Consider the following 15,517-nt stretch of genomic DNA (forward strand, 5'->3'; position numbering starts at 1 on the left):
TCTTGTTCAGCTGCCTGCCTTTGCATATGAAACTGCCTGTGCAGTGACTCTGCCGTGGTGTGGCTCTGCTCAGGGAAAACAGGAGTGCAGAACTACAGAATAAGTGATAGATGGGGCAATGTAATCAGTAATAATGATTACTATCACAGGCAATAGAGGTAGTTCAGAGTAACACAACCACATTTGCTGTGGCCCCAAGCCCAAGCCCCAACCTGGGGATTTTGGTGGACAGGATGTGTCCCTCCTTGTTCCAGGAGAGGTTCCCATGGCACTCTGCTCCCTGCAGTCCCTGCTCCTCTCCCTGTTTGCTGTGCAAAGCCAAATCCCCTTCTCCCAAGCCAGCCTTGTCAGTCGGAACTCAAATATTACCTTTGGTTCCTGAAGTCATTAGCATCCTAATGGAAATTCCCCTTTATGGACTTAGCCCAGTTGTGTTGATACAGTGCCCTTGCAGTAATGCCTTCCACAGCCCCTCTCAGAATGGGAATTCAGCCTTCCAGTGCACCAGGGGGTGTTTCTGCCAGAGCTGTCCCAACAGGACACGACCACAGGCTGTAAAATTGAGGCATTTTTGGCCTAGTGTAAAATCACCCCTGCATTCTCTCGTGGTTTTTTTTTCTTTTTTGTATCTTTCTCCATGAAAAAATGGTAAAATGACCTGATAGCTGCTTTAAAGTACTAAAAATGTGGAGAAATGGGCTGTAATCCCAGTTTCCTCATATGCCAGGAGAAGGATGTGTGTGATTAGCTTTATGGCCCTACACAAGAACATGGAAAGCTCTAAAGCCTGGACTCATTTGGTAAATTCTAAGTAGAATATGGCTGGATACACTTGAGGGCTGTGATTTATTTATTTTGTAATAACCCAATAATTTTAATTGGAAATGTGGAGAATTCTTGTTCTCCATGTTCCCTGGTGTATGTCAGCATGTGGGCATTACTTTCCTTGGAAAATAGTATCTGCCCACACACAGCCTCCCCAGCACAGCTGATAAGATAAAACTGCACTGAATTTCCTTGGAGTGGGATAGCTGAAAGCAGGGAACTGTCTGCTAAATAGAAAACACTCGTGGGATTTAATCTTGGTTGTATCAGGCCTTCCTTCTCCTGGTGCCAAGGAACACTGCTCAGCACAGGAAGGTTGGCATTTCACCGTGTCCACGTGTGCCGTGTGAATGTGGTACAGGATTCTGGCCCACAGTCACACAAATTGAATTTTTTTTAACATCTAGAGGCTTTTAGTTATAAATATAGTCAGGATTTTGTAAAACTAATGTTAACCTAATGCATGTACTCCCCATGGGTTTCTTACTCATTGATGTCCTTCATTAATAGTCCCAGAATTCGTCCACTCATTAATTAGGCTTCCTGCCTGGAATGTGTCTGTGAAGGCAAAGCTTTTTCCTCTCCCTTCCGACTGATTTCAGATGCTTTCTGTCTTTCTGGAATTTTCCTCTCTGCTCTGCATTCCAGATTCCAGGTGAACTTGTCTGTTGCACTTTAGTTCTCTCTGGACAGTCACTTTTTATGGTTCTTTAACTGCATTTGCAGTGCTTTGGTCAAACGCTTCTTCAGCTGGAGATTTTCATGGACCCAAGACCTTTTGTGGGTCTCCCAGAGCTTTTGCCTCTACGTTTCTCTGTAAAGGCATTGCTTTATGCTTCATATTAGAGTTTCCAATCCTGAATTTGCCCATTTTAGCCATCTTTCAGGAGAAATCTCACCATGGCTGACATGGCTTGTACCTCCTTCTCCCATCCATGCTGGGATCTAGGAATTCCTGCCTCATAAAACCATGTTGTTTCAGAGGTATTCCTGGTGTGCAGCAGCATGACTCCAGAGGCCTCAGGAAGGCCAGTATTTGGGTGTTAAGATGCTTCTTTCTGATGCAAAACACCTTATTTTGCATTTGTTTGGGTGGCTCTTTAGTTATTTAAATAAGCTGGAACAAGCATGGCAAAGGGCATGGAGAGAGAGCTTCCCAGGATAGCTAGTATCAGTGATTCAGTAAATAATTGGCATATGGAAAACTGTTTCAGCCTTTCTCAGCACTTGCTGTGCAGTCTAAAACACTTGAGTCCAGAGGTGCTGTGGGGAAACTTAGTTTGAAGTCTTTGCTTGTTTCTCTTCCTTGTTTTTACCAGTTTTTATGAAATCACATCAAAAAATTTCATACTTTGAAGAAAATGTCTATGAAGTTTCTGAATTCTGATACTGTATATTAAACCTCTGATTTCCTCTGTCTCTAAATCAACAGCTTTTTCATTTTAAAAAGTAATCATTTGCCTGAGGTGATTTACCTTTCCCAAACCTGTGTTGACTTCCCCTATTAGATTGTACCTCTCCCACTGTATGCCTAAGCTGTCTATAAATATCAGCTAAAATGGGTCTAATATACATGCTAGCTATGAAATTCTCAGCCTCTCTCCCAGCCTTGCCAGATATTGCCAACCTCCCTTCAGTAATCACTTCAGACTTCCTAAAAATGCAATATTCAGTGGTTCAGCTTGAATAGGTAAATCCCACCCAAGCAGGTCTTTGCCTTCAAACACTGCCTTAGGAGTTGAGTCCTCTCTAAAGTCCCTATTTGCCACCTAAATCTGTACCTCCAAGCCCTCCTTCCATGTGCTCCCTGTATCTCAGGAGCAGGGGCACAGCCTGCAGAGCCCTAACCTGACTGCAGGTGGTTTTGTAGGGACTTGCAGCACCTGAAATGAAAGTCAGCATTGGTCCTTTAAATAACAATGAATGAAAAAGGGGGCAGTTCAGTGTTTTGCTACATAAAAGCTGTTTTCTTTTAAGTATTTCTGAAAGCCTTTTGTTTTCTGAAATAGAAGCAGAGCTTTTTAATAAGCTACACAGACATAGCTGGATTTGTACCTGTGGATTTCTTTTTTACCTTACACCAGAAAACCCTGATACATAAATTAAAATCTCCTATCCAGAGAACTACAATTTTTCTCCCTTGCACTGACTCATTCCGTTGTAGCACTGGCAGAACTAATGAAAAGTGTCTGAGTAGCAGCATCCACTGAGAGTCTCTTTTGCCTGTTTTCCTCAAAGCACAGTTCCCCATTCAGCCACAGAGCTGGAAGCACTCAGGGTGTATTCCTTGGTGCAAATCCCTTGGGAGTCTGTGGGTGTTCCTTGTGGTGATGAACTCAGGCTTAGTGTCACTGGAAGGGTATTCTTAAATCTCCTAATTTCTCTTCTTTTTTCTCCATTTTCTCTCAGTCAGCACACCTCACCCCTCCTGCCCCACCTTTCTTCTGGAGGCAGGTTCGAGGAATCACTGGGATTTGATGTCATTAAAAAAATCCAGGAGCCTTGTTTCCTCAAACTCCTGGGACTGCTGTTTAAAGCCAGTTCTTGGCCACACGTGGAATCTGTTATTTATTCATGTATTTATGAACTCCTTTCCCTAAGAGCAGCTGCTGTGTCTCAGTCCTTCCCTGGGTGTGCAGGGACAGCCCCAGGTGCCACCTGCCCTGCTGTGACCCAGGTCCCTCCTCTCTTGCAGCCCTGACAACATGGGGCTGCTGGACCCAGCCACCAGCGATGGCAGAGTGATCTTCTTCCTGCCCTGGGAGAAGATGACGATTGCAGGCACCACGGACAGCCCCACAGATGTCACCTCCCACCCCATCCCCATGGAGGAGGACATCAACTTCATCCTGAGCGAAGTGCGCAACTACCTGGGCGCCGATGTGGAAGGTGATTTGGGGAGCCTTTCCTGGGGAGGGCTGGGGAGCCCAGGCAGCTCAGCCTGGGGAAATGCTGTGCCTGAAGTCCTTGTGGGACTGACAGCTGTGCTTGTTGAGTGTCTAAAACCCGTGGGGTGAAGTGTCAGCAGGAGCTGACAGTGATGCTGTTCCAGATCATCGAGTCCAACCATCCACCAGCACCTCCACCGTGGTCACCACTAACCCATGTCCCCAAGTGCCACAGCCACATGGATTTTGAGGGCTTCCACCACTGCCCTGGGCAGTCATCTTTCCGTCAGAGTCAGGGTTTGGTTTATGTAAATTTTTCTGTGAAAGCATTTGCACTGTTTTTCTGCTGTGTTTCTGCTACAGCATTAAAATAAATCTGAAAAGCACTCAGGCAGGAACATTGTAGCATCCTTAGGTTTAGGAAAACATGCTGTCTGGAGATGGGAAATGCTGGATTCCTTTTTTCCTGCAGTGGAGAATTGATGTCTGCACATTTTATAAAGCTCTAAAAGAGTGTCCAGGGAAAGTCTGTTGAACGTCTGGAGCAGCAGTGAGTGTTGGAAGCACAGGAGACTGGGGAGGGAGTTGGGACTGTGAATAGGACAGATTAGATGGGTTATTGGGTGGCACAGGGTGCCCAGAGAAGCTGTGGCTGCCCCTGGATCAGTGGAAGTGTCCAAGGCCAGGATGGACACTGGGGCTTGGAGTAATCTGGGATAGTGGAAGGCCATGGCAGGAGTGGGACTGGATGGACTTCAAGGTCTGTCCCAAGCTAGGCCATTCTGTGATTTCCCAGGAGTTTTCCAACAGCACATTCAGAATTGCTCAGTGCTAGTGGCTCAGCCCAGCTGGGCCCATGCTGGTTTTCCTGTGCAATGACTGTTTATAGATGGCTGGAGCTGCACTAACAACTGCACTGCCCATATCAACCCTCAGCAGTGCTGCCTCTGCTGCCAGAGCAGTGCCAGGGTTATCAACTTCCACAGCTTGGACACCTTCCAGCTGCTTAATTACAGCGTCACGCGTGCTGCTTTCTGTAGTTTCATTAGTTTAGAAACCTAATACAGGATCTCATGTCTGTGATTAACACTTCATTTTGGCAGGTTAAACACGCTGGCAGAGCACCATTGATTTCGGAAATCTATTCTGTGTTCTTTGGGGGATGTTTTTTACACCCTTTTAGTGATTTTTCAATTAGCGTTTATTTGAAAGTTGTATTAAAAACATGTTCCAAAGACTTTGGTATAAAGCAAATCGGTGACTGCACTTAGGGTGAAGGCTGTGGATAAAGATGGCTTGTCAAGAGGAAAACTTGGAAAAATAACCTGCAAAGTAGAGGAAAAGCTTTGAAATTCCAAAAGGAAATTGGAATTTGTTTGAAATTCCAAAAGAAACTCATGGAACAAACTTTATTTTGGTGTATAAAATGTAGTGTAAGGACTGTCCTGTCAGCACAAGCAGACAAGGAGAGGACTTGGTGCTGGGTTTGGTCTTTGGGTTTGGGATTTTTGTGAGCTGGTGGGTGAGTTTGACAGCTGAACTCTCTTGGTTGATGTGTACCTGGGATAACTCTGTTCTGTTGGATTTTGAATGAGGATGACAAACAGACCTCTCTGTCTGACTTAGCTTTGGGTTGGAGATTATTGCTGATGCTGATCAGAACAGTGCTGGGTTTAATTCAGCCTGGAGAAAAGGGGATCAGGGGGACCTTGTGGCTCTGCACAACTGCTGACTGGAGGGGACAGCCAGGAGGATTTGGGATCTGCTCCAGGGAACAGGGACAGGAGGAGAGGGAACAGCCTCAGGCTGGGCCAGGGCAGTTCACTGGGAGGAATTTCTCCATGGAAAGGGTGCTCAGGCCCAGCAAGGTTTGGATTCCCCATCCCTAGAGTGTCCAAGGAATTCCTGGATGTGGCACTCAGTGCTCTGGGCTGGGGACAAGGTGGGGATCAGCATGGATTTGATGGGCTTGGAGGGCTTTTCCAACGTCAGGGATTCTGATTCCATAGCCCAGCTTCTCTCCAGCTCTGTGGTTGTTCAGGGCCGAGCAGGGTGTGGAGCAGTGCCTGGAGGGTGTAGCTGGGCACCCCGGGCTTGGGGGTGGCCCTGCCTCAGCTCTGGCTCCGTGCAGTGAGAAGAGGAGACGTGCTGGCAGCCTGGAGTGGCATCAGACCCCTGGTCACCAACCCCAACTCCAAGGACACCCAGTCCATATCCCGGAACCACGTGGTGAACATCAGCGACAGCGGCCTCATCACCATTGCAGGTACTTTGCCTTTGCTGGGCTTCCCCAGGGCATTTAATGTAAAATCTTGTTCCATGGTCATTTTTCAGCTCCTGCAACCACAAACTGCTCTGTCAGTGGCAGCAGGACTGGCTTGGAGCATGCCCAGCAATAATAACGCAATTTATAAAATACATATGTATATTTATAGTATGTAGCAGCTTCATCTTTTCCTTGCTTTCCCCAAATAACGAGGTGAACATGTGTTCCCCCAGGTGGGAAGTGGACAACGTACCGTGCCATGGCTCGGGACACCATCGATGCAGCCATCCAGGAGCACAACCTGAAGGCAGACTCGTGCAGAACCATGGGGCTGCAGCTGGAAGGGGCTGAGAACTGGAGCCCCACGCTCTACATCAGGCTGGTCCAAGACTATGGACTTGAAAGCGAGGTGAGTCCTGGGTTCTGGAGATGCTCTCATGTTCCTGTGTTGGAGGGGTTTGGTTTTCCCCCAAATCAAACACCAACATAACTTGGACAAAGGTCTGGTGAGCCTGATCAGAGTTTATTGTCTGGCTGGGGCCAAGATAGTTCTAACAGAAATAAATTCTAATAATTGTTCTTCATCTTCCCTTTTTCCTTCCTCCTGCCCAAAACGACTCTGATTTTCTGGGCTCTGTCCCTGCACCCCCCAGAAGCTGTGAGCACAGCATGGCACAACAGCTGGGGTTTGGCAGTCCCAGTGGCACAGACACAGTGGGGCAGTGCTGATCCAACCTCCCACAGCACAGAGCTTCCTCCCACACTGTCACAGTCCAACACCCTTGGCAGTCTGTTTGTTCCTGGGGCTGAGGGAATGGACAAGGAAATGTGTTTTTGATGTGCTTTGAATCATGCTGGATCTGTTTTCCTCTCCACAGGTGGCTCAGCACCTGGCTTCCACCTACGGGGACAAGGCTTTTGAGGTGGCCAAAATCGCCCAGGTGACAGGGAAGAGGTGGCCTATTGTTGGGAAACGTCTGGTGTCTGAATTTCCTTACATTGAAGCTGAGGTATGTGGGAAAAGCACATCATCTGTGGTTCTGTCCTTGGGACGAGCAGGTTCCAGAGCAGCTTGGTGGCTCTGTGAAACATCTCCTTCAGTCCTTTCCTTTGGGGAGGCCAACATCTTCTTCTGTGCCTGTTTTTCCCCTTTCCTAGAGCACACTTTATGTATCTATGTATACACATACTAATATATTTATCTATAATTAAATATTTATATAGTGTCTGTTTTTCACTTCATATCCAAACATCTCATCCCAGGTGCATTCTGTAAAATGTTCCAAGGAAAAGGCAGCTTTCCAAGCCCTTTTCCTGGGGTCTGGGGTGCTCAACCTGCTTTCTCCTGGCTGCAGTCTGTGTTTGATGTGCATTTCTGGCTCTGTGCTGCCCAGGTTGTGTACGGGGTGAAGGAATATGCCCGCACTGCCGTGGACATCATCTCCCGCCGCACCCGCCTCGCCTTCCTCAACGTGCAGGCTGCCGAGGAGGCTCTGCCCAGGATTGTGGACATCATGGGCAGAGAGCTCAACTGGTCTGAGCAGAAGAAGAAGGTACAAAGGGCCTTTTTCAGCTGAAGCTGCTTTGTTGTGCTTGAGGAGTTTCCGTGTTAGCCATCCAACTCGGTTGAATAGAAAGCTACAAGTGATGTTTTATTCCCAGGAGAATGAGTCACTCGGTGCATTTCATTCTAAAGGCTTTATCAAATAGCTGTGAAATCAGTTGGATTGGCTGGGGGATGGAGGGGAAGGGGAAGATCTGCATCCTGTTGCTCCCCAGCCTTACAAGTGAAAGCAGATTTGGCACTGCTGTCCTACCCATCAGTTCTTTTGTTTTACTGACACTTTTCAACACATCTGCGTCAGCAAAGGAGGCTCCTGTAACCTCTTCACCCCATTTTGTCCACGGTGTTTTCTGAGGAGGGTTGAGACTGAGCTTGCACCAATCTCAGGTCTAAAGGAATGTTTGAGGTTGTTGTTGGCTCCCTTTGCCCTCAGTGGGTCCATGCTCATACTCAGCAAGTCACTGTGGGGTTGGCAACAGGTGGAGATATTCCACTTACAGGAGTCCTGCTGCTGGGCTGTCACACCAGGAAGTTACCAAATGACACTTGTTGCTGCTGGTCTAAAAAGAGGAGTGGCCAGAGCAGTGGAGGCTGCACTTGAACGCTGTCCTGAGTGTGGAGGAGGGACAGCAGGAAGGGAGGGACACAGCCTCTGGGACCTCTTCTGCTCAGAGGGAAACAGAGCCTGTGAATGCTCACCTGGCACTTCCATCCCAGAGTTTTCCTTGGAGTGCTCATGGAATCTTTTAGCCAGTCAGCAGTTGGACAGACATTCTGGAAGGAGCTCCCTTGAGCCCTCCTAGCCAGGGCAGCTGCTGTGGTTCTGTGTGACAGGGATGCCATCCTGTCCCAGGTGTGGGTGTGCTGCCTGGTGCCTGTGTGGGACACCCTGCTGGGCACAGGAATTTGGCTGCATTAGAGGTGCCTCACCTGGCAGATTTGCTCTGGGAATCATTTTCCAGGTTGAACAAAGCCCCACCAGTTCTTCCCTCAGCATAGCTTAGCCAGTGGGAAGCTGCCAAGGCAAGGAATTTGAAACAAGCACATGTTTAGGGCTGCATGGACAGGCTGAGCACCTGCAGCCCACGTGGGGAGTCAGGCACTCTTCCCACCCTCACCTGCAGCCAGGAAAATGGACAAGTCCTGCACAGACCTGCAGCAGTTCCAGAGCCATCCCTGGCTCATGGGAGCTCATGAATGCCAGCAAAGTGTTCCTGCATCCCCTGGGTGTCCTCTGGGATTTGCTCTGGAAGAGAACCCATGGCTGCAGAGAGAACTCTGTTCTGTGATACTTGATGTATGTCAGGGCTTTATCACTTATTAAAACCTGGCCAGGGAAGACCTTGCACTGAACTTACAGGTAATAAAGTAATTTTGCTACCATCAGAAAACCAGTTTGAACCATAAAGAATCTGCCTGGTGTTGAGCTCCCTGATTTTTTCACTGATTTTGGACAGCTGGGTGAAACATCACACTAAGATATCAGCTGAGAGAGAAATGACATGTTGTAGGCCTGTCCTCAAAGGGCCATTTCTTCCTGAAAGGAGGTGTGGGATGGTCCTGAAAGCATTCACACAGAAATTAGAAATGTTTGTTAACCTGGATACCTCATTCCAAGAGTAAAAGTGCCAAAGTTTAACTTTTTAATACTTTTCAGCTGCCCTCTGCTTAATCTTGGGACCTTAGATAGATACTGGTGAAGTGGAAGAATCTAATAATAAAACATAAATAATAAATAAATTGTTCTTACTTGTGTAAGAAGTTTCTATTGCTCAGATACTCAGGTTTTGTGTTTTCATTGCAGGAAGAGCTTGAAATTGCTAAAAAATTCCTGTATTATGAAATGGGCTACAAAGTAAAAACAGATCAATTAACAGACAGGTCTGAGATCAGCCTAGTGCCTTCAGATATTGAGAGGTGAGTGAAGCAGGAGCTGCCTGTGCTGCTGGGTGAGCCCCAGCCCTGTCCCCTGCAGAGCCCAGGGACACCCTGATGTGACAGCCCTTGTGACAGCCCCTGTGACAGCCCCTGTCTGTCTGTCTGTCTGTCTCTCCCGCAGGTACAAGAAGCGATTCCGCATGTTTGACAAGGACAAGAAAGGCTTCATCACCATCCTGGACGTGCAGCGTGTGCTGGAGGTGAGGCTTCCCCGAGCTCCTGAGCCCCTGGGGAGCAGCTGGTGGGAACTGGAGTGATGCCCAGCCGTGCTGAGCTCCCTGCTGTGCTTGTTGTGTGCAGAGCATCAGTGTGCAGATTGCGGAGAACACTCTCCACGAGATCCTCAACGAGGTGGATCTCAACAAGAACGGGCAGGTGGAGCTCGACGAGTTCCTGCAGGTATGTCATTCACTTGTTTCCTTAGACAGCAAAGACACAGGCAGGGAATTTTCCCCTTGGCCTAGGGCTGGGTTGGAGACCAGGGGAGATTTACCAGTGGTGTTGGTGCAAGGAGCACACAGAGCCATCCTCGAGCACCTCGGAAGTTTGGGGATGTTTTCCCTTTGAGACCCAAAGAACAGGTCCAGTTTACAAAGTATGCCCCAAGCCAGACCTGAATTTTGCATTTTCAGCCCAGAAATGTTGTTTAAATATATTAAAAATGATACAGGTGTCCATTGGGAGGTATGCACACTGACATTACCTGCAGCTGTTAAGGGATGTTATAAAGATGAGTCAACTAAGTAACTGAATAATAACAATTAACAAAATATAATAATAAATAGTAATATAGCTACAATAATAATAAGCTAAATAACTAAATAATAACCTAAATAACTGACTATTATAAAGAATGAACTTGTAGCTAGAGCCCATCCAGGCCCTATAACCCATTTTAACTCCTGGATTGGCTAAATTGTCCCAGTCTCTATGAAAAAATGACATGCATTTGCTTTTTGGGGGGCTTTCAGGCAAGCCCAAGGGTGCTCCCTTTGCATATGCAGTTTGTCAGCTGGGTTGGTGTGTGAGGAGTCTTTTTTGGGGTGGTATTTCAGAGCTGCCATGTCTCCCCTGCCCAGTGGCAATGATGAATGCCAAACAGGAGAGAAATTAATGCTGGGGATTTTGGTCAATGTCAGCCCTTTCTTCACTGTGTCAAGTTAAACAAACAAGATCAAGGCAAAGGAAATGGTAATTGTCTCTCTGGAGATGAGCTGGGGATAAGAGCAGCATTGTTGAATCTAAATGCAGAAAATTTTCACAGGTTGTGTCCAGCATTAGCAAAAAGGAGTATTTATTTGCCTAAAATGCAGCAATTGAGCTGAGGAGCTGCAGTGAACCTGGGGGAAGGGGAAAAGCCAAACCCAACAAACCAGGGGGGAGGGAGAACCACTGGCTTTGGGAGTTTATGCTGATCCATTCAAATGGGAGAGAACATCCCAGCTGAGTTTGGCTGCTGGAAAGGATCCCCCTTGTACCTCCATGGGAAAGCTTTCACTGGCACAGCCAGCCCTTTCTGCAGGGCTGAGCTGGACTTTGGTTAGGTTGGCTACACTGGTGAAGAGTTGAAACAACCAGTAAATGTTGTTCTGTGGGGCTGAGGGTATTCTGGGGTTTTTTTGTGCTAAGAAGGAAGGGTGGCACTGAAATGCACTGGGGGTTGCCATGGAAGGAGCAAAATACATTAAATGTTTGTTTAATTTTTTAATGGATCTGTTAAGTCAGTGCCCAACACTTGGGTGTTTGCTTTCTGAAAACTTTCAAGTAATTGCGTTTCGGCACAGAGCTTGTGCAAGCCCTGGGCAAATATTTGTGGAGGTTTGTGTTGGAATATAGAGCAGGTTGTACCTGGGGGCTGCCTGGCTCTCCAGGTGGGAGCAGAGCAGGGCTGGCCTTGTCCCCTGCATGCTGCTGAGGGCACAGAGTGGCCCTGGGGCTCAGAAGGACTGAGGGCACACCGGGCTGCCTGAGGAAGGGGCACAGCTGGCACAGCCCAGGGCACAGGACTGCACTCCTGGAGAGCAGCTGCTGCCAGTGGTGCTCCAGGAAGGAGAGGCAGCCTTGGGAAGTGGTGTTGGGATGTAAAGGCAACTCTCCCATGGTAAATCAGGAGCAATCATGGAATGCCAGAATGGTTTGAGTGGGAAGGGACCTCAAAGCCTATCCCATTCCACTGAAACACATTGCTCCAAGCCCTGTCCAGCCTGGCCTTGGACACTGCCAGGGATCCAGGGACAGCCACAGCTTCTCTGGGAATCTGTGCCAGGGCCTGGCAGGGGCTCTGAGGTCTCCCTGAAGTCTTCCCTTCTCCAGGTGAACATTCCCAGCTCTCTCAGCCTGGCTCCATAGGACATTATTCCCAACAGCAGATTTCCTTTGGGGTCCTGACAGACCAGAAACTCCTGTGTTCCTGGCAGTGCCAGAGGATCAGCCCTCTGTGGTCATTTCCCACATTGTGTCCCAGAGCAGACAGACCCAGGGCTGGCAGGCTGGTGGCCCAGGAGGGTGACAGGGCAGGAGGGCAGTGCCTCTGCTCCAGGGAGATCCCTGTCTGTGCTCAGGGATGGCTCTGGAATTGGGAGGGAGGCCAGGGAGAAGGCCACAGCACACTTACACAGGTCCAGCTGCAGGTGTAATGAACAGATTTTCCTGTGGAGGGGAAGGAATCTGAAGGATTCCTGCAGTCAGTGGGAGTAAGGAACTGCATTTGGCAAGTGCTGACTGCTTCCCCAGCACTCTCTGCCGAGCTGGCTGCAGGTAATTCCAGCTCTAATGCTGGCTTTATCCATAGGATAAAAGAGAATTAACTGAAATCTTAGCACTAGTGTGCATCAGCTGGGAGAGAACAGAGTCCAGCTTCCAGGACTTAAAGGCAAATTAGTTTTAAAAGTCTATAAAGGAATTTGGATTTGAAAGAATTGTGGAAGTCAAGTGCAGTGTCTCTCCAGAGAAAGGCATGTGAGTGGAGAAGGGCAGGTGTGGGATCAGTGGTGGATCAGGAATCATGGAATCCCAGCATGATGGGGGTTGGGAGAGACTCTAGAGCTCATCCTTAAGCCAGGGGCACTGACACCTTCCACTAGATCAGGTTGTTCCAGCCTGGCTTTGGACACTTCCAGGGATCCAGGGGCAGCCACAGCTTCTCTGTGCCAAGGCCTCCCTGCCCTCTCAGCCAGGAATTCCTTCCTTTAATGGAAAAAGTCCCAAATGGTGCTCTTCTGTGAGCTGCATCCTTCAGCTATTACAAGTAACCAGAAAAAATCCTGTGCAACTGGTGGGTTATCCCACATTCTGAAATGCTGTGGAAAAGCCCTGGTGCTGATGGTTATCCTCACTGGTACTTCCACGTGGATTATATTTGGTACTTCCACTCTGCCTGTCCAAAGCATTCTCTGCTATTTCTGGGAGGTGTGAGTGAGTCCCAGTGAGGCTCTGAAGCTGCAGTTTGGGTTTGGCCCAGAGAATTCAGGTCTGTGGGCTCATTAACGTGGCTCTGGGCCCAAGCAGTGACTGCTGGCAGCCCAGAGCCCGTGAGGTGACTGTGTCCCCTGTGTCCCCAGCTGATGAGTGCCATCCAGAAGGGCCACGTGTCGGGGAGCAGGCTGGCCGTGCTGATGAAGAGCGCTGAGGAGAACCTGCGGCGCCGCGACGCCATCCCGGTGGATCGCAGCGGCGGGGGGCTCTGAGCTCCCACCTCAGCCTCGGGCTGCCAGAACATTCCAGGGCTGCTGACCCTCCTGGCCTGGCCCAGGGCACAGAGCCTCGGCGTAGCTCTCACAAAATACTTGGGTGCGTTTGTTGTTGTCATTAATGATTTCCTTACTGCTCCGGTACGCGGCCTTGGGGTGAGGCTCCTGCAGTCCCAGGGCTTCCTGGCACAGGTCAGGAATGCAGGCTGGGAAGGTTTGGCTGCACACTCAGGCACGTCCTGCCTCGGCCATTAACGTTTGCATCACCTTTACCTTTTGAGCACATGATGCTCAGAGTGAATCCTGCCCTAAACGCCTTGAGTTCTGCAAATACAAAATCTCCGAGCTGCTTCTGCCTCTTCAACGAGGAGCAAGAGAGGGAAAGCTGGTGTGCTGGAGTGGAGGTACCATCCCAGAGGATCAAATCTGGAACTTCTGGGGTGGTGGTGGTGATGGTGGAAACCTGTCCTGAGCCTTCTGGGGGGGATAGGTTTGCCCTGTTATTCCAGTGGTGCCAGAATTCAGCCACACAAAAATTCCAGCTGGAAAACAAGACACCTGGATTAATCACCCGAGGCAATAATGTAGCTGAAAGCTGGGAGCAGCTTCCCTTCTCCCCTGTTAACACAAATAAACTGCCTCTAATAAATGGCCTTGTCTGCAGGTGGTGCTTTGTGCCGTGAAATAAAGGCAAAAGGTGTTTAATGCTAAAAAGTGCTTCGAGTTTGGGGCAAACCCTGATGCTGTGTTGGATGGGGCAGGTTGTGGTAGCTCAACAGTCTTAAATGTTAATTAAAAATGCTCAAACACAGTGGAAAAAAAACCACAAAGTGTGTCGTGCATCCTACTAACTTTTCTAGAAGCAAAGGGCTGTTTTTCAGCAGATTAATGGAAAAACCAAACCAAGGAGCCTCACTGGAGCTGTTTTCAGCACTGCTGTACCTGCCTCTTGTCTTCCTGCTGCTGGATTGGGTCAAGGTCAGGTGGGAGATTTCTAACTAACGTAGAACAAGGCAGGGAAAACCTGGTTTGCTGCTGGATTTGGCATCTGCTATATTCCACCTCAAACCAAGCTTCACTTCCCAGGGGTCAGAATTTCTGCTGAAGTAAAATTTGATGTATTTAACTGGTATCATCACATTCACTGATGGAAAATAGCAGGGCAGGAGTGGACAGCAAAGATTCCTTGGATATTTTAGCAGGGAAAATGGTTCCAGGCACAAATGGAGATGCTGAGGAGTGGTTGGATATAGCACAGTGAGTACAGATGTGTTTGGCTGGAGAAGCAGAGTCCCTAAAAAAGAAAACTAAAAATTCAGTTGTTGAAAAATAGTAGATACAAAAGAAAAAGAAAAGGGCAAGACTCGTCTAAAATGAGTTCCTTAAGTAGTTCAGATGGGTTTTGCATGTTCAGTTCGTTTTTTGGTGCAGATGTTGTTCAGGTTGTGGCTTTGTGCTTCGAGCAGGGGCTGAGGGAGGAGGAGCTGGCACATCTGACACCACAAGGATGTTTTAAAGAACAAAGGGGTTTGTTCCTGTGGTCCTGTAGACTCTCCCTTTTGAGCTGTGTTCCAGAATGTTCAGGTGAAGGATGGGATGTTTGGATTTCCAAACCCACAGTAACAGATTTCACATCTCCTGAAAAGTCGAGGGGAAAAAATGTATAACACACAGTTAATTCTGGCTCAGTGAGTGACAGAAGGGGTTTAGGATTCTACTATTAACAGTAATTTCAGGGGGAAAAAAAACAAGTCATGAGACCTTTTCCAGGCCATATGAAGAAAAAGTATTTCCAATATTGAACAGCTTTTGTAAAGAAAAAATATTTTCACTATTGAACAATTTTTGTATAGTTTAAAGAGAAATTCTCCTCTGCTCCTATCTAACTGGCATTGTTGAATTAAACACCTGAGTTTACCTGGAAAGCAGGATTTCTGTGTTGTACCCAAAGTATGCTCTTTGTGCTCTTGTTTTGCTATTATTGCATCTGGAATGTGGCTTTGGGATCTCCTGGCTGTGTTTCCCTGGACAAGGATTTGCTTTGCATCTCAGGCACTTTATGTCACATCCTGCTCCCCTGCACGGCCAGCCAGGCCTGCAGTGACAGGGACAACTGCATGTGTTCCTCCAGCAGCTGAATCTGTGCATGGAGAACTCTCCAGTGTTTATTTATCCCCTCGTTCTGTCTGCAGGAATGTTGGCTTTGTCTTTAGGGGTTTTTATGTGAATGTACTGTGGGGAGAGTTGTACGATGTCACTGTCTTGCTGTGCTGATCTGGGGTGGAAAAGCAGGAATGGGATTTTTTTTTTTTTTTTTTTTTTTTTTTTTTTTTTTTTTTTTTTTTTT

General features: G+C 48.0%; 1 protein-coding gene across 2 annotated transcripts in view; it reads left to right on the forward strand.

The window, feature by feature from the left end:
- The window catches only part of GPD2 (glycerol-3-phosphate dehydrogenase 2), a 48,148-nt gene extending 34,329 nt beyond the window's left edge, over positions 1-13,819 (forward strand). For both annotated transcript variants that reach the window (XM_085067216.1, XM_085067217.1), the window contains exons 9-17: positions 3,521-3,714; positions 5,845-5,979; positions 6,213-6,388; positions 6,858-6,989; positions 7,374-7,532; positions 9,348-9,460; positions 9,603-9,681; positions 9,782-9,880; positions 13,042-13,819. In XM_085067216.1, the coding sequence (XP_084923342.1) occupies positions 3,521-3,714; positions 5,845-5,979; positions 6,213-6,388; positions 6,858-6,989; positions 7,374-7,532; positions 9,348-9,460; positions 9,603-9,681; positions 9,782-9,880; positions 13,042-13,167 (1,213 nt within the window). In that variant the 3' untranslated portion in view covers positions 13,168-13,819. The remainder of the gene's footprint in view (positions 1-3,520; positions 3,715-5,844; positions 5,980-6,212; positions 6,389-6,857; positions 6,990-7,373; positions 7,533-9,347; positions 9,461-9,602; positions 9,682-9,781; positions 9,881-13,041) is intronic.
- The last annotated feature ends 1,698 nt before the right edge of the window (positions 13,820-15,517 follow it).

This window comes from Lichenostomus cassidix, chromosome 7 (genome assembly GCF_008360975.1).
Source record: "Lichenostomus cassidix isolate B80296 chromosome 7, HeHo_3.0, whole genome shotgun sequence".
Lineage (NCBI taxonomy): Eukaryota > Metazoa > Chordata > Aves > Passeriformes > Meliphagidae > Lichenostomus > Lichenostomus cassidix.